The sequence below is a fragment of the Gopherus evgoodei genome, chromosome 14 (genome assembly GCF_007399415.2).
Source record: "Gopherus evgoodei ecotype Sinaloan lineage chromosome 14, rGopEvg1_v1.p, whole genome shotgun sequence".
NCBI lineage: Eukaryota > Metazoa > Chordata > Testudines > Testudinidae > Gopherus > Gopherus evgoodei.
Genome location: NC_044335.1, coordinates 716,470 through 741,962, shown reverse-complemented (window position 1 = coordinate 741,962; position 25,493 = coordinate 716,470). Strand labels below are relative to the sequence as shown.

Here is a 25,493-nt window from a genome sequence, read left to right as displayed (position 1 = left end):
GCCAGCTCCAGACTAACAACCCCCTCCAGCCCCTCCTCTCTGCTCAGCCCCTTTCCCGGGCCAGGAGGTCACCTGGTCTCTTTGTCTCCAACACCCTCAGTTGGCACCTTTGCAGGGGAGGGGCCCAGGCCATCAGTTGCTAGGAGACAGAGTGCCAGGCATTTTGGTGCACTGGCCCCTTCCTCTGCAGCAATCACACACCCTTATTCCACCACCTAGATATTAAGAACTGCATAGGGGACACTGAGGCACCAACACAGTATTCAGAGAAAACATCAAGAACATTCCCAGTTCGTCACACAGGTCATGGGGCCATAGGGGAGCAGTGGGCTGAGACCCCAGGGGGGGTGGCTGGGGGTTGGGGCATGGGCCTGGGGGGTCAGGTCATGGGGCCATAGGGGACCGGTGGGCTGAGACCCCAGGGAGAGTGGCTGGGGGTTGGGGCATGGGGCTGTAGGGGAGCAGTGGGCTGAGACCCCAAGGAGGGTGGCTGGGGATTGGGGCATGGGGCTGTAGGGGAGCAGTGGACTGAGACCCCAGGGAGGGTGGCTGGGGGTCAGGGCATGGGGCTGTAGGGGAGCAGTGGGCTGAGACCCCAAGGAGGGTGGCTGGGGGTCAAGGCATGGGGCTGTAGGGGAGCAGTGGACTGAGACCCCAGGGAGGGTGGCTGGGGGTCGGGGCATGGGGCTCTAGGGGAGCAGTGGGCTGAGACCCCAAGGAGGGTGGCTGGGGGTCGGGGCATGGGGCTGTAGGGGAGCAGTGGGCTGAGACCCCAAGGAGGGTGGCTGGGGGTCGGGGCATGGGACTGTAGGGGAGCAGTGGGCTGAGACCCCAGGGAGGGTGGCTGTGGGTCAGGGCATGGGGCCGAAGGGGAGCAGTGGGCTGAGACCCCAGGGAGGGTGGCTGGGGGTCAGGGCGTGGGGCCGAAGGGGAGCAGTGGGCTGAGACCCCAGGTAGGGTGGCTGTGGGTCAGGGCGTGGGGCCGAAGGGGAGCAGTGGGCTGAGACCCCAGGGAGGGTGGCTGTGGGTCAGGGCATGGGGCCGAAGGGGAGCAGTGGGCTGAGACCCCAGGGAGGGTGGCTGGGGGTCAGGGCGTGGGGCCGAAGGGGAGCAGTGGGCTGAGACCCCAAGGAGGGTAGCTGGGGGTCAGGGCCTGGGGCTGAAGGGGAGCAATGGGCTGAGACCCCAGGGAGGGTGGCTGGGGGTCAGGGCATGGGGCCGAAGGGGAGCAGTGGGCTGAGACCCCAGGGAGGGTGGCTGGGGGTCAGGGCATGGGGCCGAAGGGGAGCAGTGGGCTGAGACCCCAAGGAGGGTGGCTGGGGGTTGGTGCATGGGGCTGTAGGGGAGCAGTGGGCTGAGACCCCAAGGAGGGTGGCTGGGGGTCAGGGCGTGGGGCCGAAGGGGAGCAGTGGGCTGAGACCCCAAGGAGGGTGGCTGGGGGTCGGCGCATGGGGCCGAAGGGGAGCAGTGGGCTGAGACCCCAGGGAGGGTGGCTGGGGGTCAGGGCGTGGGGCCGAAGGGGAGCAGTGGGCTGAGACCCCAGGGAGGGTGGCTGGGGGTCAGGGCATGGGGCCGAAGGGGAGCAGTGGGCTGAGACCCCAGGGAGGGTGGCTGGGGGTCGGCGCATGGGGCCGAAGGGGAGCAGTGGGCTGAGACCCCAGGGAGGGTGGCTGGGGGTTGGCGCATGGGGCCGAAGGGGAGCAGTGGGCTGAGACCCCAGGGAGGGTGGCTGGGGGTCAGGGAGTGGGGCCGAAGGGGAGCAGTGGGCTGAGACCCCAGGGAGGGTGGCTGGGGGTCAGGGCATGGGGCCGAAGGGGAGCAGTGGGCTGAGACCCCAGGGAGGGTGGCTGGGGGTCGGCGCATGGGGCCGAAGGGGAGCAGTGGGCTGAGACCCCAGGGAGGGTGGCTGGGGGTCGGTGCATGGGGCTGTAGGGGAGCAGTGGGCTGAGACCCCAAGGAGGGTGGCTGGGGGTCAGGGCGTGGGGCCGAAGGGGAGCAGTGGACTGAGACCCCAAGGAGGGTGGCTGGGGGTCAGGGCGTGGGGCCGAAGGGGAGCAGTGGGCTGAGACCCCAGGGAGGGTGGCTGGGGGTCAGGGCGTGGGGCCGAAGGGGAGCAGTGGGCTGAGACCCCAAGGAGGGTGGCTGGGGGTCGGTGCATGGGGCTGTAGGGGAGCAGTGGGCTGAGACCCCAAGGAGGGTGGCTGGGGGTCAGGGCGTGGGGCCGAAGGGGAGCAGTGGGCTGAGACCCCAGGGAGGGTGGCTGGGGGTCAGGGCGTGGGGCCGAAGGGGAGCAGTGGGCTGAGACTGGCACTCGGTGTTCCCAGGGTGCTCTCTGCTTCCCAGCCACAGGGCCTGCTGAGTGGGGCGGGGGAATTGGCTCGGGATGATGCTGGGAGCAGGTCTGTGCCCCTCCCCCCGGGAGAGGGCTGGGGTTGTCTCACGGAGTCACCGGGCGATGCTCTGGAACTGCACCCCACCAAGCCAGTCAGGACTTTGGGGAGCCTCCTCTCCCTTGGAGCAGACTTGTTCAGGGCAAGAAGCTCACACGTCTTCACCTCCTGGGTCTCTCCTTGGAGCATTCAGCATCCTCTGCCCCTCCATGCGCTTCCCACAGCGAGTCCACCCCAGCGGGGTCCTGGGGAAGCCAGCGGGTTCTGCACCCCCACTTTGCAGTCAGACGTGACTCTCAGCCAGCCAGTAAAACAGAGGTTTATTCGATGACGGGAACACAGTCCAAGACAGGTCTTGCCAGTACAGACAACAAGACCCCCCTTAGTTAGGTCCATCGGGAGCCCCAGGGAGGCCACCGACCTGTTGGGAGGTCACCTGATCTCTCTGTCTCCAACACCTTTAGCATCCTCTTGCAGGGGGGAAGGGCCTGGCCATTAGTTGCCAGGGGACAGAGGCCCCCCCACAGTATTCAGAGGAGACATTAAAACCTGTCCCACTTCGTCACAGGTTGGGGCTGGGGTACCCTGTGTCCCAGGACTGCACCTGGTGCCTGGGGCTGCTAGAGCAGCTGGGTCCTGGGGCCGGGCTGGGTGGCCCGGCTCTGGCTGAGCTCTGACAGCTCTGTGTCCAGCAGTGTCATTACCGGATTTCTCACCCGCTGCAGCAGGCCCGTCAGCCAGGCTCCCCAGGGACCCAGAGCCTGCCTCAGCTGGCTGAGCACGTCCATGCCTGCGGCTGTGGGATTGCAGGCGATCTGCTGCCTGCCCGCTCAGCACAGGTGGGGCAGAGCCCAGCCTGGCAGCTGCCCCCACTGCACTCAGCATGAGCCAAGGTGCGAGGGTCTGGCAGGGGGGCACTGTTTCCCTCCCCTTGCTGGGATGGGAGCCAGCCCCAACTCCCCCCCCCCCCCAGCTCAGGGACCTCTCCTCACCCTGCCCCTCGCCCTCTCCTGCCTGGCAAGAGCTGGACCCACCGTGGTCCCCCAGCGTGAGGAAGGAGAGCTGGAGCTGGGACTCGGCACTGCTCAGGTCCAAGGAGCCCTGGTGCCCTCGCGCGGCCCAGCACAAAGGGAGCTGTTCCTGGCACAGGAGGCATGTGACAGGCTCCTGCAGTGGGGCCCAACCCCCTTTGTTCTTCTCTTTGCCAGCGGGTGGTTCCTACTACATGATCTCGCGCTCTCTGGGGCCCGAGTTCGGAGGGGCTGTGGGGTTGTGCTTCTACCTGGGCACCACCTTCGCAGGAGCCATGTACATCCTGGGCACCATCGAGATCCTTCTGGTGAGTGTGGCTGGGCCCCTCTGAGCGGGCGCTGTGGGAGGCTGTTCCTGCAAGTCCCGTCGGTCTGTAACCCAGCAACCTTCTGGCCCAGCACTCCAGCCAGGCGCTCCAGGCACAGCTGCTCTCAGCAATGGGGGCAGGATGTGCTTCTGTCCCCCCCAGCACCCGGCTTGGATGGGGACCCCACTGGGCAGAGCCCCGGAGGAGCAGAGGAGAGGCTGGTGGGGACAGCCAGATGGAGTGAGAGGTCCCTAAATCCCCAGAGCCAATGAGTGTGGGGGCGTGGGCAGCACGACTTGTCTCACAGACCCCCACACACGGGGGATGGGGTGGGGGGCAGAACCACAAAACACAACACAATTTTTTAAAATCTCATGATTTTGGGTCTTGTGAGGTTTGTCGTGCTGAGCCTGGCACACCAGGGCTCTGATCCTGACAGTCCTGGGGCTTGGCTGTAATCACCCTGATCAATGGGGAGAATTGGGCCAGTGGAGCCGGGGGGTGGGGGCTGCTCTGGGCCAGGCGCTGATGCTGGCTGTGACTCTCTCCCAGGCCTATATCTTCCCCGCCATGGCCATTTTCAAGGGAGAGGATGCCAGCGAGGAGGCCGCGGCCATGCTCAACAATATGCGTGTCTACGGCACCTGTGTGCTCACCTGCATGGCCACGGTGGTGTTCGTCGGGGTCAAGTACGTCAACAAGTTTGCCTTGGTTTTCCTGGGCTGCGTCATCCTCTCCATCCTGGCTATCTACGCCGGGGTCATCAAGTCTGCCATCGACCCCCCCAGCTTCCCGTGAGTAGCAGCGCAGCACCCACCTGCCTCCCCCGGGCTGCTGCAGGGCAGGAGATGGCTCTGGTCCATTCTCTGCTTGTGTCCTCTCCCGCCAGGATCTGTCTGCTGGGGAACAGGACGCTGTCACGCCACGGCTTCGACATCTGTGCCAAGCTGGTGCTGGAAGGGAACGAGACAGTGGGCTCCAAGCTGTGGGAGCTGTTCTGCACCTCCAAATTCCTCAACGCCACCTGTGACGAGTACTTCCTGAAGAACAACGTGACCGAAATCCAGGGCATCCCGGGTGCTGCCAGTGGGCTCATCAAAGGTATCAGCAGCCGTGCGGGGGAGAGAGGGTGGGCAGACCAAGGCTCACACCAGGGCAGACCTGGGCTTAGCGCTGTTTCAGGCCCCGCTCTGGCTCCCGAGTGACCTATTGCTTGGTTGCCCCAGAGCCTGGCTCAGCCTCTGGGAAGGAAAAGCCCAGAACTGGAGCAGCCGAGGGCTGTGGGTCAGGCCTGAGGGGCACCAGCAAAACTGTGTATGGGTCAGGAGAGGTGCTGGAGATCATGAGAAGTCTGTGCGTGTTAGAAACCAGCCCTGCCAACAGCTGAAAGGTGAGGAAAGCTCAGCTCCCACTCTCCAATTGCCTTGGAGCAGTGGGGCTGGGAGGGTGGCACTGTGCAGCAGCAGGACCTGCCCAGCAAAGCAGAGCATGCTGACACGCAGGGCTGCTCAAGGCTGTGTCTCTTCCTGTCCATTCTCTGTGGAGATGTCAGTGGTGAGGAAGAACCTTGTCTGGGCTGTACCTGTCAAGGGAAGGTGCATCCCCCATAGCCATGGGGTGAACCAAGATTCAGTGCCTCTGGGGCTCACCCTTCAAGCCAGCCACAGTGCACCGGCTTCCCGCAGCCTTTCCAGGGCTGGAGCTGAATGAATTGGCGCTTTGTTTCCTCTTGGACCCGGGGAAGGCCTGATATCGATCTGAGGTTCAGAGCGAAGTAATTGCCCCCTTGGTGTTACTTATCTGCTGCTTTAATATGTAGATTAGCGAGCAGCCGCTGTTCTGTACCCAGGGCTCTGGAATGGGGCCAGAGACAGAGGCAGGTCTGGTGAAGTTTGTGGCAGGAGCCGTTTACAATCTGCTTTTCCTGGGTCACCGTGGTGGGTGCTGGCACTAGAGGAGGTTGTGGTGTTGCGGCCTGGTTCCAGATGCTCGCTGCTTTCCCTTTCTCCTGGCTTTCAGGAGTTACATTGAGACTTACCCCATTTGGACACTGGAGTCCGAGGAAAATCCCTGCAGTCATGTCAGAATTGTGAAGGGCTGGAGGATTTTGTTCCCGCCGTCAGCCTGCACAGCAGCCATCCTCCTGCACCCGGCAGCGTGGCTGGAGTAAAATAGCTGGACAATAAGAACGACAGGAGTCTTTGAACAATCACTTCTGAGCCTGCTCAGTGTGGATCTGCTACTTGTAGCAAAGCCTCTGGCAGACTGTCCCTTGCAGCAGCTTGGCAATCTCCGCGGTGCCCAGTGAGTAGCCAAGGGGCAGGGTGCTGGGCTGGTGCTGTTGGCTGCGTTGAAAACATGGCGCTTGTGTTTTGCCTGGGATTGGAGTCTGGTTTTGGTGGAAGGCAACTGCAGCTTGGTTCTCAGGGGAGTGCTGCATTTTCCTTACAGCCCCGTGCTGAATGAGCCAGCCTTCCCCTGTAGCCCCCCCAGCTTCCAGTGCCCTCAACCCCAGAGTGCCCTTCAGGCTTCTCCCTGCCCCTGGGAGATGGAAGGGGCCCAGTGTGGGGCTCCCTTTGCAGGTCACCTGTAAAGCGCTTGGGCTTGTGACTCTCTCTCCCCAAGTTTGGGTATAGTCCTGACAGTCAGCGGGAGAGTCGCCCCTCTTGCTGCAGACCTTTCTGGGCTCAGCTCTGGGGGGTTCCTTGGGCTGGTATCTGGGAGACCAGCCCAGCCGGATGTCAGTCCAGAAGCAGCGCTCAGACTCGGGAGCTGGTCACAAGCCCTGGTACTGCCCATGCAGCTGTCACTCTCCTGTGCATGGCATCTGTCACGGACTCACAGATTGTGCCCCTCGTGGCCCTGTGCAGTCCGTGGGGGGTGCCCCTTTCAGTGTGACAGCCCTTCTCGGGGTTCCACTCTCTCTCGGGGTCCGGCCCCTCCACCTCCTGGAGCCGCACCTCTCTGAGCCTCAGCACGTCTGTCTCTGCCATGGGCCCCTTCAGGGAGTCCCCTCGCTCTGGGCCCCCTGGGGCCTCCTCACCCCTGAAGGGGTAGATGCAACCCTGCTCTCTAGACCAGAGTGACTCTCAGCCAGCATAAAACAAGAGGGTTTATTGAGAGTTAAACCCAGCACAGGAAACTTTCAGGGCCTCAGGCCTGGCCTCCCTCAGCCCAGCATATCCCAGTCTCCCCTGCAGCCAGGGGGGGCTCTGCCTGCTCCCCCTCTCCAACCCCAAGCCCCCCTGCTTCCCAGCTGGGCCTCCCATATCCCCGGCCCCAAGCCCCCTCTGTCCATTGGCTTCTCTCCAGGGAAACAAGGTCGTAAACAGGAAGGCCTGGGTCTCCTCTCCTCTCAGCTCTCCTCTGGCCGGAACCGGCTGGTCAGGTCACCAGGGTCCTTTCTTCACAGCCCATTGTCCTCCCATTGGCCAGAACCGGCTGTGACTCCTGAGCTGGGTCTCCAGGGCACCAGGTCACCAGTCGCTGGGGTCTCCATCCTCCAGGCCCTCGGCTGGGGTCCTGAGTCCCTCTCCGGTCCTCTGCACCAACAAACTCCCTCTCCCCTCACCTCGTAAAACCAGTAACACCCAGGAACACCAAGTCCCACCCCCTGTGCATGCAAACCACTGGAAGACACAGAAACCCCAAGAACCCCCCCCACTTTGTCACAGCTTCTAACCTCGCTCTTCCCTGGGCCTTGTTGCACGTTTGCAGGGCCAGCTCCAGGCTTTTTGCTGCCCCAAGCGGTGAGGGGAGGAAAAAGAAAAAAAGCCGCGATTGGCGGTACTTTGGCAGCAGCTTCACCGCGTCACTTTCTGCTTCAGTGGCAATTCAGCGGCAGGTCCTTCCCTCTGAGAGGGACCGAGGGACCCGCCGCCAAATTGCCGCTGAAGAGCCCGACGTGCCGCCCCTTCACCTTGGCTGCCCCAAGCCCTGCTTGCTGGGCTGGTGCCTGGGGCCGGCCCTGCACGTTTGACGCAGATCCCAGCTCGCCTGACTCCCTGTCGGTGGTTTCTTTCAGCTCAGTCACTGCGCTGCTGTTTATGCCCGAGGGCGGGCCAGGCTGCACGTTTCACGGCACTGCTTGGCTGTGTATCCTGGGAAGTATCATTGGAAGCGACTCTGCGCTGGGCAGGCGTGGGTGACTGCTGGGTGGGAGCGGCAGGCGTGGGTGGCAGAGTGGAGCCAGGGTAGCTCGGGCACCAGGCTCTGTCCTAGGAGCTGCAGGCTCTCCGCAGGAATTCAGGCATGGGAGACCAGGCGTGACTAACCTGCTTGGTGTTCTCAGGTCATTGCTGTCATGGCAGATAAGGGGCATTCAATGGCCCTCGTTTACTAGATGTTCAGAAAACACTTGAGGAGTGTCTGCAGCTCAGATTATTGGGGCAGGGACAGGCCCTGCCTAGTGGGCAGGACAGAAGGCTCACGAGTGGGCAGCACGCCCAGATTCCTGCACGGTGGGGTGTTTCGGGGACTGGGCAGTGGATGGCAAAGGCTGGCCAGTCCGGGGGAGTCTGGCTCTGCGACAGGCTGGAGCTGGACAGTCAGTGCTGGGGCTGCTGGCTGCAGGAGGGAGGAGGTGTGGTGGGGCTGCCAGGGCTGGGGACTCGGCAGGGCAGGCAGCGGAGTGGGTCCCGGGTCCTGAGACAAGGTTCAGGGAGCTGGGCTGGCTCGCCTTGAGTGCAGCCCTGGCTGAGGCTGACGCAGTGGGAGGTGTCGGACGATGATGGCTCGGTGGGGCTGGCAGTCTCCTCCCAGCAATGCAGGGTAGCAAACTGGAACGAGGAGCAGAGACAGTGGGTGAGGGAGGGCAAGCGACCAGAAGGAGGGGCTGAGAGAACCCCCAGTTGGGGCTAGGGCTGGATCAGCCTCTCCTGGAATCTGGATTTGGGATCCCTCCCTGGCCCCTCCATAGGGAATCCAGCAGGGGGATGCCTAGCCAGCCCCTGCAGCATCTTCCAAAGGGCCAGCGCATGGGCTGTGCAGGGCCTTCTCCCCTGGCCAAGGTGGCTCAAGGGCACCATGGTGCTGACCCACTGCATGCTCGGTCCTTCTAGAGTGGCAGCACGTGGCCCTGAGCTGGGTGTGGAGCGTCTCCCTGTGTTCCAGGGCTCAGCCCCAGCCTCTTGGCTTTGGGATCCACTGCCAGTGGCTGCTCTCCTGTGCGGGGACCCCGATGCCTCCATCGGGGCCTGGTTACGGCCCCCCATCAGCTGTGTGTGTGGTGACGGGCTGGAGCTGCTGATCTCGGCTGGTGGCCCTGTCCTGGGTCCCTTGTCAGAGCGATGAGACCGCAGCAGAAGCCAGGGAGGGGGTGGCAAAGCCTCCTTGTGCCAGGCTCTGGGTACCCTGAATTGCCAGGGCTATGCTGAACAGGCCTGCTAAGAGAGGAGTCCCAAGGGGGAGGTGTCCCCAGGGTGCCATCGGGGGTGCTCCCCCAGGCAGGAGGTGCTGGGTGCAGGGAGAATGGGTCAGTAACGCATGGTGGACGGTCGAATTTGAACTCCTCCCAGGGGTCTAGATTACCTGCCAGGGATGGGAGCTGGGTGCCACTGCAGACAGCAATGGAGACCTCTGCTCAATGCGCAGCTGCAGGCAGAAGAGCTGCACCAGGACCGGGGTGGAGAATAACACGGGGAATGTTCCAGCACCTTTGCATCAATCGATGGTGCAGATCCTGTGGGCAGCGCTGGGCCCCCGTCGCACGCAGCCAGCGGGGTTAGGGAAGGGTGATGAGAACTAGACTGGAAAAACTGAGCCACAGCACAGGCACCGGGGAACAGCCAGTGAAACCAACAGGTAGGAAATTCAGAACTGATAAAGGAAATTCTTATTCACGCATTGTGTAATTAGCCTGTGGAACTCACTGCCACAGGAGGTCCCAGCGATCCCAAAGGGACTGGATGTGTATATGGAGATCATGAATGTCCAGAGTGATCACAGTTAATGCTGACAAAGCGGTTGACAGGTTAACTGATCTTTGACTATGAGGGTGTGTCCACACAGCAGTGGGGAGTGACTCTCCCAGCTGGGTAGACAGACTTGTGCTAGCAGAGCTTGCAGTAGTGTGCTAACAGTAGCCACGTGGCAACTCTGGCTAAGCAGCTGGGCCCAAGCCCACCTGCTCCCTGGGTCCTAGCTTGGCCATAACGTCTGCACCATTTATAAAAACAATGCAAAGTCCTTGTGGCACCTTAGGGAGTAACACATTTATTTGGGCATAAGCTTTCGTGGGCTAGAACCCACTTCATCAGATGCATGAAGAGAAAAATACAGGAGCAGATATAAATACATGAAAGGATGGGGGTTGCTTTACCAAGCGTGAGGTCAGTCTAACAAGATAAATCAATTAACGGCAGGATACGAAAGGAGGAAAAATAACTTTTGAAGTGGTATGAGAGTGGTCCGCTACAGACAGTTGATAAGAAGGTGTGAGTAACAGTAGGGAGAAATTAGTACTGGGGAAATTAAATTTAGGTTTTGTAATGACCCAACCACTCCCAGTCTTTATTCAGGCCTAATCTGATGGTGTCCAGTTTGCAAATTAATTCCAGTTCTGCAGTTTCTCATTTAAGTCTATTTTTGAAGTTTTTTTGTTGAAGAATTGCCACTTTTAGGTCTGTTATCGAGTGACCAGAGAGTTTGAAGTGTTCTCCTACTGCTTGTTGAATGTTATGATTCCTGATGTCAGATTTGTGTCCATTTCTTTTGCGTAGAGACTGTCCGGTTTGGCCAATGTACATGGCAGAGGGGCATTGCTGGCACATGATGGCATATATCACATTGGTAGATGTGCAGGTGAACGAGCCCCAGATGGTGTGGCTGATGTGGTTAGGTCCTAGGATGGTGTCCCTTGAATAGCTATGTGGACAGAGTTGACACTGCTCTAAGGTGCCACAAGTACTCCTGTTCTTTTTTTAGAGTTGGCACTGGGGTTTGTAGCAGGGTTTGGTTCCTGGGTTGGTGTTTTTGTTGTGCGCTGTGTGGTTGCTGGTGAGTATTTGCTGCAGGTTGGGGGGCTGTCTGTAAGGGAGAACTGGCCTGTCTCCCAAGGTCTGTGAGAGTGGGGGATCGTCCTTCAGGACAGCTTGTAGATCTGTGATGATGCGCTGGAGAGGTTTTAGTTGGAGGCTGTAGGTGACGGCTAGTGGCATCCTGTTACTTTCTTTGTTGGGCCTGTGCTGTAGTAGGTGTTTGTCTCTGTCTGAGGGATTGGAGCAAATGCAGTTGTATCTTAGAGCTTGGCTGTAGACAATGGATCGTGTGGTGTCTCCTGGATGGAAGCTGGAGGCATGTAGGTAATTATAGAGGCCAGTAGGTTTCTGGTATAGGGTGGTGTTTATGTGACCATCGCTTATTAGCCCAGTAGTGTCCAGGAAGTGGACCTCTTGTGTGGACTGGTGCAGGCTGAGGTTGATCTGGTTCCGGGCTGGGAGTTCGCTCCCAGCCGCATTGTAGGCACATCCTCAGGGGTCAGGCTGAGACCATCATGGGGGACCTACTGCAGGGTTCCCAGACGCCCCTCTGACATGTCTGACGGCCGTCAGGGCTGAGTCTGTGTGACACTGCCTGCGTTCCTGAGCGCAGGGATGAGGGAGTCTCCTGGGTTGTGTGCTGGGTGTCTGGGGATGCCTCACTGACTCTGCACCAGGAACTGGCATGGCAGAGCGCCCTGGAGCAGGGGCCTCTCCCGTGTGAACACCCAGCCCTCCCGGCTCTCCTTACAGAGAATCTCTGGAGCACATACCTGACCAAGGGTGTGATTGTGGAGAAGCAGGGGATGCCCTCGGTGGCCCTCGCAGATGCCGTTGTCGACATGGACCAGCCCTACGTTTTCAGCGACATGACCTCATACTTCACCCTGCTGGTGGGCATCTACTTCCCGTCCGTCACAGGTAGGAGCTGCAGCCGCTGGGTGCCGGGGCCATGCGCCCGAATGCACATGTGGGTGTGCACGCCTCTGTGTGTGTGCATCTGTGAGTGCTGGGCCAGCACACGTGTGGTTGCGTGGGTCTTGTCACGGAGTCACCGGGCGATGCTCTGGACCTGCTCCCCACCAAGCCAGTCAGGACTTTGGGGAGCCTCCTCTCCCTTGGAGCAGACTTGTTCAGGGCAAGAAGCTCACACAGCTTCACCTCCTGGGTCTCTCCTTGGAGCATTCAGCATCCTCTGCCCCTCCGTGCGCTTCCCACAGCGAGTCCACCCCAGCGGGGTCCTGGGGAAGCCACCGGGTTCTGCACCCCCACTTCGCAGTCAGATGTGACTCAGCCAGCCAGTAAAACAGAGGTTTATTCGATGACAGGAACAGGGTCTAAAACGGAGCTTGTAGATACAGCGAACCGGACCCCTCGGCTGGGTCCATTCTGGGGGGCAGTGAGCCAGAGCCCCTCCCCGCACTTCACTCCTTGTCCCCAGCCAGCTCCAGACTAACAACCCTCCCCAGCCCCTCCTCTCTGCTCAGCCCCTTTCCCGGGCCAGGAGGTCACCTGATCCCTTTGTCTCCAACACCTTCAGCTGGCACCTTTGTAGAGGAGGGGCCCAGGCCATCAGTTGCTAGGAGACAGAGGGTCAGGCATTTAGGTGCACTGGCCCTTTGCTCTGCCAGATACTTAAGAACTGCCATGGGGACACTGAGGCACCAACACAGTATTCAGAGAAAACATTAAGAACATTCCCAGTTCGTCACAGGTGTGCCATGTGCACCTCTGTGTACATGCATCGGTGAGTGCTGGGCCAACACACGGGTGGGTTTGTGGGTGTGCCATGTGCACCTCTGTGTGCATGCATCTGTCTGTTCCAGCTGGTGTGTGGGTGTGCCGTGCCACACCTCTGTGTGCATGCGTCTGTCTGTGCCGGCATATATGTGGAGTGTGCATGTGCTCCCATGTATATGTACGCACCCGCTGGCTGCACATGCATGTGTGCATGCAAGGGGCTCTGTCATGTCTGGCTGGCTGCACAGCTCTCTGATTTCTGCTGTCAGCAGCTGCACCCTGTGGCTGTCCCTCTGATTTCTGCTTCCCGTGCGGAGCGTGACTGCATGGGGGTGCAGGGGAGGATCAAAGAGCCCATCCTCCCCTAGCCAGCCCCCAGCCCCACAGTCAGGCTGGCAGCATGTCTCACCTCCATGTCGATGTCACCACTGCTCAGCTATTTCTGGCTTCCCTCCTGTGGGCGGAAGTAACTGAGCAAAGCAGACCCTGCACCACCCCCCAGGAGCAGCCTGGTCTGGGGCAAAGGCAGTGCCAAGCCAGCCCGTAGTACAAGGATGTGTCTGGGAGCAGCATGACCCTCACCTGCTCCTGCTGCTCCACGGTCCGTGAGCTGGACCCCATAGCCAGCGGTGTTTGGACCAGGAGGGTTGAACTGAAACCCCAGGTCCAGGCCCAGCTGTGTGATGTCAGGGGAATCCCAGGGCAGGAAAGCCCCACTCTGCCGCATCGCCCCGGCATGCTGCTCACTCACCAGCCCTTCATGATTTTTACGTGGACTTGTGTCCGATGAATAATTTAGGCCATGCTACAAGTGGCAGCTTTTCCTGAGGCACCTCTTTGTCTGGCTGTGCTGCAGGCACCTGAGACTTGCCCGTGGTCGGCTCCACTCGGACTCCTAGCCCTGCCTGGCCCTCGCTTCCCCACAGCAGTGAGAATCCAGGCAGCTCTGGCTGATAGCCACCAGTGACTAGCCCTGCCCTCTTCCACGTTGCCCATGGCATGGCTGCCTCACAACCCCCTGCCCACCTGTCTGCGCCTGGCAGGACAGCCCCTCACTCGCTCGCCTCTAGTTGGCCTTCCCAGATTGAGCTAATCAAGGGTGGAGGAGAGAAACCACATCAGCACCTCTGGAGCCTGATTCTGCGGATGGAGAGCTGGGTGTGAAACCAGCTGGGAAGGGGGTGGGGAGAGGGGAGATCAGCAATATCCGTGCAACCAGGCCTGCTCCCCTCTGCCAGCCCCCGCGAGGCAGGGCCTGCTCAGCTCCCCCAGGCCACGTACCATGTGTGCCGGGCCTTACCTGCCAGCTGCTGCTCTCTGAGCCAGACTGGAGCCCAGCGCCCTGGGGAAGGGACCTGCGCTCGGTGGCCTTGCTCAGGGCTCTGCACTCCCATGTGCCCCTCCATGGCATGGTGCCCCATAGCACCTTCCCTTGTCTTCCCTAGGTATAATGGCCGGCTCCAACCGATCAGGAGACCTGCGCGATGCTCAGAAATCCATCCCCACAGGGACCATCCTGGCCATTGCCACAACGTCTGCTGTCTGTATCCTTGGCAGAGGGTCCAGGGCAAGAACAAGGTGGCAGGGACAGGGTCTTGTCTGCGTCTGAACAAGCCCCCGTGTGGGTCAGAGCAGTGACGGTGGGTGCTGGGTGCCGGGCACTCTCGTGTCCCCACAGCCCCTGTGCAAGTCTGAGTGGCCAGGGTGGGTGCTAGGTGCCGGGCGCTGTCGTCTCCCTGCAGTCTCTGTGTGGGTCAGAGAAGTGATGGTGGGTGCCGGGTGCTCTCGTGTCCCCACGGCCCCTGTGTGGGTCTGAGTGGCCAGGGTGGGTGCTGGGTGCTGGGCGCTCTCGGGTCCCCATGGCCCCTGTGTGGGTCTGAGTGGCCAGGGTGGGTGCTGGGTGCCAGGCACTCTCAGGTCCCCACAGCCCCTGTGTGGGTCAGAGCAGTGATAGTGGATGCTGGGTGCCGGGCCCCATGACCCCTGTGCAGGTCGGAGCGGCCAGGGTGGGTGCCAGGCTCTCTTGGTTCCCCAAGGCCCCTGTGCAGGTCGGAGCGGCCAGGGTGGGTGCCGGGCGCTCTCAGTTCCCCACGGCCCCTATGTGGGTCAGAGTGGCTAGCGCGGGTGCCTAGCTCTCTTGTGTCCCCATGGCCCCTGTGCGGGTCAGAGCAGTGAGGGTGGATGCTGGGTGCTGGGCGCTCTCGTGTCCCCACGGCCCCTGTGTGGGTCTGAGTGGCCAGGGTGGGTGCTGGGTGCTGGGCGCTCTCGGGTCCCCATGGCCCCTGTGTGGGTCTGAGTGGCCAGGGTGGGTGCTGGGTGCCGGGCACTCTCAGGTCCCCACAGCCCCTGTGAGGGTCAGAGCAGTGATAGTGGATGCTGGGTGCCGGGCGTTCTCGGGTCCCCATGACCCCTGTGCAGGTCGGAGCGGCCAGGGTGGGTGCCAGGCTCTCTTGGTTCCCCAAGGCCCCTGTGCAGGTCGGAGCGGCCAGGGTGGGTGCTGGGAACTCTCCTGTCCCCACAGCCCCTGTGCGGGTTGGAGCAGCCAGGGTGGGTGCCAGGCGCTCTCGGTTCCCCAAGGCCCCTGTGCAGGTCGGAGCGGCCAGGGTGGGTGCCGGGCGCTCTCAGTTCCCCACGGCCCCTATGTGGGTCAGAGTGGCTAGCGCGGGTGCCTGGCTCTCTTGTGTCCCCATGGCCCCTGTGCGGGTCAGAGCAGTGAGGGTGGATGCTGGGTGCTGGGCGCTCTCGTGTCCCCACGGCCCCTGTGCGGGTTGGAGCAGTGAGGGTGCATGCTGGGTACTGGGCACTCTTGGGTCCCCACGGCCCCTGTGTGGGTTGGAGTGGCCAGGATAGGTGTTGGGTGCCGGGCGCTCTCGTATCCCCACAGCCCCTGTGTGGGTCGGAGCAGTGAGGGTGCATGCTGGGTACTGGGCACTCTTGGGTCCCCACGGCCCCTATGTGGGTTGGAGCGGCCAGGACGGGTGCTGGGTGCCAGGCACTCTTGTGTCCCCATGGCTCCTGTGTGGGTCGGAGCAGCCAGGGTGGGTGCCGGCGCTCTCGTGTCCCCACAACCCCTTTGCGGGTCGGAGCAATGAGGGTGGATGCTGGGTGCTCTCAGGTCCCCATGGCCCCTGTGTGGGTCGGAGCGGGCAGGACGGGTGCTGAGTGCTCTCGTGTCCCCCAGGCTCCATCAGAGGGGAGTTTCTGCAGCAGGGGCCGTGTCCTCAGAGCTTTCCCCACGCTCCTCTTCTCTGCCATGGAGACCAGCCATGCTCCCCTGGGCCCCAGGGAGCTCCACGGCCCTGGACAAGACTCTGCTCCATGGGGTGCCAGACCTGCCATCTGCTCCTCTCTTCTCAGCCCTGTGGCCGTGGGTCCCCTACTCCTTGTGGCTGCACTTGGCGGTCCCCAGGCACAGGAGGTGGCGGGGGGGGGGGTCTGCAGCTTGGTCTTTCCTTCACCACCTGCAGATATCAGCTCCGTGATTCTCTTCGGTGCCTGTATCGAGGGGGTCGTCCTCCGTGACAAGTGAGTGCTGCTGCCCGACAGTGGGGTGTTGGGGGGCGACAGGGCTGTGCATGCAGAATGGCTGGGGGGAGGGAAGGTGGGCTTGGAGGGAGGGGAACAGGATAGGGGCTGGCTGGGGGCGGTGGTTGGATGGAGGGTGGCTGGGTGGATGGACGGTGGCAGTTTGGATTGAAGGGATGGGTGGGGTTGGCTGAGTGGACGGTGGCTGGGGGGAGGGAGGGTGTGTTTGGGGGGTGTCATGGTATAATACCCCACTCTGAACCTTAGCGTCCAAAAGATGGGGTACCAGCATGAATTCCTCTAAGCTCAATTACCAGCTTGGTACTTGTAGCGCTGCCACCAACCAGGAATTCCAGTGCCTGGTACACACGGTCCCCTCAAAACTTTTCCCGGGGACACCCAAGACCCAGACCCTCTGGATCTAAACACAGGGAAAGTAAACCCTTTCCCCCACCATTGCCTCTCCCAGGCTTCCCCTCCCTGGGTGACCCTGGAAGATCACTGTGATTCAAACTCCTTGAATCTTAAACAGAGAGGAAAATTCACCTTCCCTGCTCCTTCTCTCTCCCCCTCCAAGACTCTCCCTGAGAGAGAAAGTAATCCTAACACAGAGAGAAATTAACCTTTCTCTCCCCCTTCCCTCCTTTCGCCCCACCAGTTCCCTGGTGGATCCAGACCCCGTCCCCTGGGGTCTCACACTAGAATAAAAAAACAATCAGGTTCTTAAACAAGAAAAGCTTTTAATTAAAGAAAGAAAAAACAGTAAAAATTATCTTTGTAAATTTAAGATGGAATATGTTACAGGGTCTGTCAGCTATAGACACTGGGAACACCCTCCCAGCCTAAGGATACAAGTACAAATTAAAATCCTCCCAGCCAAATACACATTTGGAAATAAAGAAAACAACCATAAGCCTAACTCGCCTTATCTACCCAGTACTCACTATTCTGAGCACATAAGAGCCTGTATCAGAGAGATTGGAGAGAAACCTGGTTGCACGTCTGGTCACTCTCAGAACCCAGAGAGAACAACAACCAAACACTAACAGCACACACACCAACTTCCCTCCCTCAAGATTTGAAAGTCTCCTGTCCCCTGATTGCTTCTCTGGTCAGGTGACAGCCAGGCTCACTGAACTTGTTAACCCTTTACAGGCAAAAGAGATATGAAGTACTTCTGTGCTAATAACTCTTACTGATCTGTTTGTGACGGGGGGGGGGGGTGTGGAGGGGAACAGGATGGGGGCTGGCTGGGGGCGGTGGTTGTATGGAGGGCGTGCTTGGTGTTACCAGATTTGCCCGTTATTTTGGGATATGCTCATTTACTCGGGTTACTTTTCTTGGGTGTGTGTGTGTGTCTGTAATTCTGTCAATGTGTTACTTGTGTGTTCACATGGAGCTCACTGGAGCTACCCTGCAGGACCTGGGTTCCCCAGGGCTGGGCTTCCTCCAGCCCCAGAACACACCCACCCACCCACCCACCCATTAACAGAGTCGGGTCAATCAGCGCTGTCAAGCTGACCCCTTCTATGTCTCTGACTCCCTGGGCTGGATGGAGCAGCACTTCCAAGCTGCCCCCCCTTATCTGCCCCTGGGCTCCATGGACTGGGTCAAGCAGCACTTCCAAGCTGTTACTCTTCTGTGTCCCAGATTCAGCACGTCCCTGTCCCCACTCTCACATCACAAGGTACTGGCAGGAACCTACTTGACGAGCAAACCCCGCAGGATTCTGGGCGCTGCGGGGATCTTTAGCTTAGGTAGAAGAAGCGTTGCTGTAGTGTGAATGGGGGGAGCTAAAAACACAAAACAGGAAAGTTCAGCAAGAGAGAGAGAAGCAACCAGCTTAACCATACAAGTTATTTATTGAATACTGGTGATAACTGCACAAGGACGCTAAACCAACCCAATCTACATTATTAAAGGTTAATACCTAAGGTAGAAAGGAAAACAGAGAGAGAGAAAGAGGGGGATCTCACCACTCCCTGAAGCTTGAACTGGTTGGGGTCCCCACATGATGGTGGTAGCTCAGGGTCCTGAGGGCAGGAGACAGGCAGAGCCCCCAGCACGATCAATCAGGAGAAGATGGAGTCCCAGTGGAACTGATGCAGAGTTTGGATCTAAGCATCAGAACCCCGACTGGAGGGTGAGTGGGGATTTCGGTAGAGAAAATACAATGGTCCAAGGGAGAACACTAGATATGTTTATAGGTAAGGTGATGACTCAAGGGTTTCTTTAGACTAGACTATAGGAGCTGATCACTCTTGGCTATGGGTGGTGTTTTCTTCCAGGGAGCTCACAATGCAACTAGGCTGCTTCAGTATTTTGGGTACCAATCAAGGATTCCTTACTAGAATTGTTCTGATAGCTGCTGAGCTGGGTGTAGGCAGGCGTAGGTTTACTAGCATCAGGAGCAGAGATTCCCATGATGCAGTGCGTCCCTGCTTTTTCTGCTCCCAGAGTTCAGTGCGGTTCTCGGTTCTCCATTCTGTATGCCAGTGGAGATGTCTCCCTGTCCCATCTCTCATGCAGATGAGGCTAGGGGAGTTGTCTCTGCTCTCCATTCTGTATGCCAATGGAGATGTCTCCCTGTCCCATCTCTCATGCAGATGAGGCTAGGGGAGTTGTCTCTGCTCTCCATTCTGTATGCTAATGGAGATGTCTTAATCTTGTCACCCTTGTCAGGAGGGGTCTAGGTGTCTCTCCCACCGACCTTCACTGCTCTCTGCAAGTCTTTTTTTCTGATAGGTTTTGGTTTAAGCAGAGGCTGGTGGGGGTGTCTTTCATGAGTCAGACAGGCTTGCTACTGCGCTCTGGTTCCCCAAGAACACAGAGCTGACTGGTATCATTGGATAGAGGGTGACTGGGTGGAGGGGGGGTGGGTTTGGGTGGGGGTGGAGGTGGAGGGGAACAGGTTGGGGGGTGACCGAGTGAAGGGCAGCTGGGTGGAGGGGGCAGTTTGGATTGAAGGGGTGGGTAAGGGGTGATGGGATGGGTGGAGGGGAGCAGATAGATGGTGGAGTAGTAGGGGGGTGGAAGGAGGAGGGAGTGGTGGGTTTGGATGGAGGGGAGCAGGTGAGGGCTGGCTGGGGAATTGTGGCTGTGGGGAGGGGCGATCGAACCCCCTTGGACAGTGGCCCCGATGCTCCCAGAGGCTAAACCTGGAGCTAGGCATTGTGGGGGGTTCCTGTGTCCATCCTGTCCCATCCCCCTGTACCCCCCCTCCCCTGGGCTGATTCTGCCATGTCTCTGCTCTGGTTTTTCCCGCTAATCCTGCTGCTGCAGAGGGCTGTTCGCCGGGAGCTGCCATGCAGCCTGAATTTGTGTATCTAGGGCAGCGCTGCCTGTCGTGCTGCGGTGACGCTTCTGGGTCGCCAACACAAACATGATCCAAATGATGTGCAGCCTGGCTTGGCTTCCCTCTGTCAGAGAAAGCAGAGCCCCTCTCTGCCCTATAGGGAGGTCTGGGTCCCAGGGGGAATGGCCTTGGGCTATGCCCTCCCAGCTCCTGCTGCAGCCTCAGTTTCCCCACCAGGAGATGAGGCTGGGAAGCCAAGCTTGCTGAGATCTGCAGCACTGTGAGGCTTCTGGGGCTGGGGGCTGTTACTAGAGTGTCTGCTGCCCCCCCTCCCTCACGGCGCCTTTGCTCTCTCTTCTCCCTGCCATCTGCTCGCTCCATGGCTCCCTGGGACCTGCCGGCCCAGGCTGCTCGGGTTAAAGCTCAGGGCTCGACAATGAACCCGTCCAAACATGACTGGTCAAGTCATGGAGAAGCTCTTAGAACAGAGCAGGGACAGAAAGGTTTCTGGTCTCCACTGGCTCAGCCTTAGGGGTTGTCTGCATGTGAAATGCTCCAGCTGCACAGCTGAGCCGCTGCAGCGCAGCTGCTGCCTCCACTGAGGGGAGGAGTCTTCCATGGCCCCGAAAGGCCGGAGCTAGGTCGCCGGAGGGATTCTCCCAGTGACCTGGTGCTGTCTGCACCGGGGTCAGGCCACTTAGCTACGCTGCTCAGGGTGAGAGGTTTTCACATGGAGCTGGGTGGAGGGAACTGTCTAGTGTGGAGCAACCCCTAGGTACTTTCACCTTCAGCAAAACCCAAGTTACTTAATGGAGTTATTTTAACTCAGAAAAATGCGATGAACTAAAGATCTAAAGCCAGGACCAATCCTTGGTGGTGCCGCGTTGCCTTTCTGAGCTAGCTGAGCTTAGCCTTGAAATGGGAATGTGTCGATAGCGAATGTTACTCCTGGCTGAACTGTTACAAAAGGAAAATGAATTAACCAGAAACAAACCAAACACATAATGGCTATCAAAGCCAAATCCCCATGCACGGGTGCTAGGCAGGCAACTGCTGGGCAGCTCTTGGCACTGCTCAATGGCTGTGCAAAGTGGGCGGCTTCTCCCTCTGTGCTGGGGAGCCGGGTTAGTGACCGGACTCCCTTCCGGGGCCATTGTTGTATGCTTGGCTCCTCACTGCAAGCTGTCAGTCTGCGGGGCGGGCATGGGCGTAGCTTGAGTTCTCCGGGGGGCGGGGGGGGGACGAGTTCCACGTCTGTCCGAGGCTTGCACTTTGAGGGGAGCAATCCCCCCCAACTATGCTCATGGGGCAGGGACATTCAACTTGCTTTGTAAACCCCCTGGGGGAAGGCCCTGATCCACAGACAAAGGTGAACATTCCCACATGCAGTGTTTTCCAGGAAGGCCCAGGCAAGGCAGCTGCTCAACTCTCATGGGTGCCCCCTTCTCCCAACAGGCGGCGGGAGCTGGGAGCCAGGTGGGTGCTCAGGACACTGACGTGAGCTAGCTCGGGATGGCACCGTGATGCATGCCGAGAGGAAGGGCACTGCTGCAGCAGGGCATTCTTGCAGGAGTACTTTATGATATTTGACCATGGTGATAACTGGTCAGGTGACTGACTCGCCAAGCCAATTACAGCTGGTCATGCTGGACTATCCCTGCTGCTTTCTGAGGGGCAGCCCTAGGGCTGGAGGTCAGATCATGGCAGCCGGCCCTGCCCCAGTAACGCTTGGTGCCTTGCAGGTTTGGCGAGGCTGTCAATGGGAACCTGGTGGTTGGAACCCTCGCCTGGCCGTCTCCATGGGTGATTGTCATCGGATCCTTCTTCTCCACGTGTGGGGCAGGTCTGCAGAGCCTCACAGGAGCCCCCCGCCTCCTCCAGGCTATCTCCCGGGACGGGATCGTCCCCTTCCTGAGGGTAAGTGACCTGCTGCACTGCAGCTAACGCCGGCTCTGTTCCATGGGCATTCCCTAAGGAGCCCGGGATGGGGCTGGCACATGCCCTTCTCACCTGGGGCTGACCTGCTGCAGGCTGCCAGCAGTGACCACCTCCACTGCCATGCCCATCGCCAGAGAGCATCCTGCCCTGTCTCCAGGTCTCTCCCTATGGCCCTTTGTCCTCCAAGCAGAGGCTTCCTCTGCCTGGATGGAGATGGGGTGTTGGATGCCCAGGATCGGTGCTACGCTCCCAGCCGTGGAACAGTCTCTAGGACAGATCCCGTCAGTGCCAGGCCCCCCAGCCACCCGGGATTTTCCTTTTCTTGCCCCGGGCAGGCTGTGCAGCCCCCCCCCCCACCTCCTTAGACAGGACCTCCAGGGCTCCCGCCCTCCTGCTTGGCACTGTGAGCTCCACTCAGCCAGTCCCACTGAACCAGCCCCTGGCAGAGACTCGTGCGCCCTGCCGGGCTGACCACACCTTGCCCAGCCTTCCAGTGACACTCGCACGGCGCTGGCACAACAGGCGGGTTTGTTCGTCCCCCGGACACGGCACAGGGAGGCCGTAGGGTGGCCCAGAGAGAGGGAGGCTGAAGCACCGACTGTTCTGGGGAGCCCCAAGGCCAGGCACGCTGCAGAGACCTCCGTGTTCAGGCTCTGGGTCTCTGTCGGAGCTGCTGGGTCACTTCCCAGGTGAGAGCCCCGACTCCTTCCGGCAGCCGACGCTGAGCCCCTCCTCGCTTCATCCTTGTCCTGGGTTCTCGAGCTGGGGTCTGCCCATCTCCCCTGCTGAGAGGTGGGAACCCGTCTCCCTCTGGGCCTCCCCAGTGCTGCTGAGAGGTGGGAACCCGTCTCCCTCTGGGCCTGTGAGCCCCCCCCCCCCCCGGCCCTGCGGGGCCCCAGTGCTGCTGAGAGGTGGGAACCCACCTCCCTCTGGGCCTGTGAGGCCCCCCCCCCCGGCCCTGCGGGGCCCCGGTGCTGCTGAGAGGTGGGAACCCATCTCCCTCTGGGCCTGTGAGCCCCCTCTCCCCCCGGCCCTGCGGGGCCCCGGTGCTGCTGGGAGGTGGGAACCCGTCTCCCTCTGGCCCGAGGGCCCTAGGTGGCCTCGTCCTGGTGATTCGGTTTGCCATTATCTTCTCAGATTCTGCATTAATATGGGATCAGCCTCATCCAGTCCTTTTTAATGACTCATTCAGGCTCAGACAGCTAGACATCATTCATACCTATGTCTCTTAGCCTGCCCTGAGAGCAACAGTCTTTCCTCTACCCCGGTAACAACACAGGAGAAACTGAGGCACACACAGCATTCATAAAAATAAGACAGAAAATTCCCACTTTGTCCTACTGGGGCCTTGCCAGCTGCACAGGGAACTGGCAGGTTCTTGGCTCCCACAGGAGCAAAGTCACCTTCATCTTGTCTGAACCCCTCCTGAGGGGCTGAGCTCAGATGTGCCTCCCGTGGCGTAGGCCGGGTGTCTGCAGGGAGGCCGGGCTGCTGACACGGTTTGTGACAAAGGAAGTGCTGCTCCAAGGCCGGATCCCTGAGTGAGCCCCCGGCCCACTCTCTGGCGATCCAGTGTGCCCAGCCGAGCAGCAGCCAGCATGGTCTGGCAGCTTCTGCGCAGCATATCTGTGTCCCAGCTTGCACCATGGCCCATTTGCATGAGACTTTAGTGAAGCAGGCCCGGTCCTGTGTGCGAGAGCTGCCTGGCAGCTGGGGATTGGGCCTGCTTGCAGGGCAGCTCCTGCCTCCCAGCTGCCCTGTCCTGAGTGAGGTGTGTCCTGGGACGAGGTGCTGGGATTCGGCCCTGGATTGGATCTTGCTGGAACTGGCATTGACGTAACAGCCTGGAAGGGAGATTGGTGATGGGGCAACCCACCCAGCTCCCAATCCACATGGCAAGGCCACTCCAGCACTGGCAGCTCACCTGATGGGTCCCCAGGCGTTTGGGCAAGGAGCTAAGCTCCCGGACTGGAACAGCCAGAAGGGAGGACCAGGCTACCAGCTGCTCCAGGCTTGGGGGGTGAGCTGGCCTCAGGCTGCTGGGTGTGTGACGGGGAATGGTGGGTGGGAGGAAGCCGGGGCAGGAGAGCGGAGCAGGTGCCGGGGTGGGCGATCACTCTGTCTGCATCCCAGGCTCTGTCCATTGGCACCTGACGTTTCCCTGGCCAGGCAGAACCAGAGCTACTGATCTCTGCGGCTGAGGGACAGTCTGGCTCCTGCTTTGCTCCCTGTGCCTGCTCCTGGCCGGGAGAGCTGGGGTGGGAGGCCCGGCAGTTGGGAGTCGCAGAGCTCTGGCAGGTTTGGAGAGGCAGGAGAGGAGCGTGCTGGGGAAGGCCAGCCTGTGCCCAGCGCACCGCCGTGTGCTGGTTAATATTTCATCTGCTCGCTGAAGATGTGTTCCCAGAACCTCATCTCTCCAAATCCAAACCGACAGCTCCCCACAGGGAAGAACAGGCTAATTTTAAACTCGCTCCTTTGCCCTGCCAGCCATATTCTGAGCATTCACTTGAGGAACCCCCCTCTACTGCTAATGCGAGCAGACGTGTCCTCCAGCTCCCTGCACACAGGGCTCGGCCTCCCCGGGACCCCTCCTCTCAGACACGGCCCCCACAGCCTGAGGCTGCTCGGGGGATTCCCCGGGAGGCAGGGACAACCTGGTGCCTCCTTGGGGGGCCTGCTCCTGTGGCTGGACAGGGAGCTGCCCTGGTTGCGACCCACCCGTTTTCAGTGTGCTGAGTGGAGCCGTCTGCACTCAGGTCTCTTCCACCCCTGCTCCCTGTCAACAGGGCTCTTTGGGCAGCTCAGGCAACAAGCTTCCCTGGGGAACGGAGAGCAGCACCGGCCATATGGCCTGGTCTGTCCCCAGCAGGAGCCCAGCAGCGCTGCCAATCGACGGGCGTTGGAACCGTGTGGTGCTGGGAAGTGTGTGGTGCCAGCCCTCATTGCTCCATGGCCCCCAGGCTGTGCCTCAGCCCCCGTCGCACCATGGCCCCCAGGCTCTGCCTCAGCCCCTGTCGCCTCATGGCCCCCAGACCCCCAGGCTCTGTCTCAGCCCCCATTACCCCATGGCTCCCAGGCCCCCAGGCTCTGCCTCAGCCTCCATTGCCCCATGGCCCGCTGGCTTCCAGGCTCTGCCTCAGCCCCTGTCGCCTCATGGCCCCCCGACCCCCAGGCTCTGTCTCAGCCCCCATTACCCCATGGCTCCCAGGCCCCCAGGCTCTGCCTCAGCCTCCATTGCCCCATGGCCCGCTGGCTTCCAGGCTCTGCCTCAGCCCCTGTCACCCCATGGCCCCCCGACCCCCAGGCTCTGCCTCAGCCCCCATTACCCCATGACCCCTGTGACGATGCGGTCCTCGCAGAACCCAACTGAGAGTGCCAGTTCAGGACCAATTGCTCGAACAGGGCAGTCACAGCCCAAGGCTGGTGTTTTTCCACCTCTTTAGGCAAACCAAACCAGCCAGACAAAAATGACTTCGATTTCACCCCACTGGCTAACCACAAGGCACACAAGCAATTTCCTTAGACACTCCAGTCTCCCAGTATCACCACCAGTGCCACCCGTCCTGGGATGAATGGTTATGAAAACCAACACCCAGTAAAAGAAAAAGGTTCTCTCGATCCCAAAGGACCAAGCCCCAGACCCAGGTCAATATACACATCAGATCTTACCCACAAATCACGCTGTTGCCAATCCTTTAGAATCTAAAATCTAAAGGTTTATTCATAAAAGGAAGAAGATAGAGATGAGAGCTAGAATTGGTTAAATGGAATCAATTACATACAATAATGGCAAAGTTCTTCGTTCAGGCTTGTAGCAGTGATGGAGTAAACTGCAGGTTTAAATCAAGTCTCTGGAGAACATCCCCAGCTGGGATGGGTCATTCAGTCCTTTGTGCAGAGCTTCAGCTTGTAGCAAAGTCCCTCCAGAGGTAGGAAGCAGGATTGAAGACCAGATGGAGATGAGGCATCAGCCTTATATAGGCACTTCCAGGTGTAAGAACACTTCTTTGTTCTTACTGTGGAAAATTACAGCAAAATAGAGTTTGGAGTCCCATGGGCAAGTCCCTGCACACTTTGCTGAGTCACAAGGCGTATCTGCCTCCTCTCAATGGGTCGATTGTGTAGCTGATGGTCCTTAATGGGCCATCAAGCAGGCTAAGCAGAGCTGACACCAACTTGTCTGGGATCTCTCCCAGTAACACAGCACAAGTTTGAAATACAGACAGCATACAGCCAATATTCATAACATTAACTACCAAAATGATACAGACATACAGACAGCATAATCA

The 25,493-nt window shown here is 59.9% G+C and overlaps 1 protein-coding gene and 1 long non-coding RNA gene across 2 annotated transcripts in view; one reads left to right on the top strand and one right to left on the bottom strand.

The window, feature by feature from the left end:
• The window catches only part of LOC115635101 (solute carrier family 12 member 5), a 101,699-nt gene that overhangs the window by 52,473 nt on the left and 23,733 nt on the right, over positions 1–25,493 (top strand). The window contains exons 6-12 of the mRNA XM_030533386.1: positions 3,599–3,729; positions 4,282–4,523; positions 4,619–4,830; positions 11,460–11,627; positions 13,892–13,990; positions 15,914–15,971; positions 21,009–21,183. Coding sequence (XP_030389246.1) covers positions 3,599–3,729; positions 4,282–4,523; positions 4,619–4,830; positions 11,460–11,627; positions 13,892–13,990; positions 15,914–15,971; positions 21,009–21,183 — 1,085 coding nt within the window. The remainder of the gene's footprint in view (positions 1–3,598; positions 3,730–4,281; positions 4,524–4,618; positions 4,831–11,459; positions 11,628–13,891; positions 13,991–15,913; positions 15,972–21,008; positions 21,184–25,493) is intronic.
• Positions 7,658–24,620, bottom strand: LOC115635102. The gene is made up of 3 exons (XR_003996527.1): positions 24,539–24,620; positions 23,859–23,865; positions 7,658–7,668 (listed from the first exon to the last, which is right to left on the bottom strand). It is a non-coding gene; the product is annotated as an uncharacterized LOC115635102 (long non-coding RNA).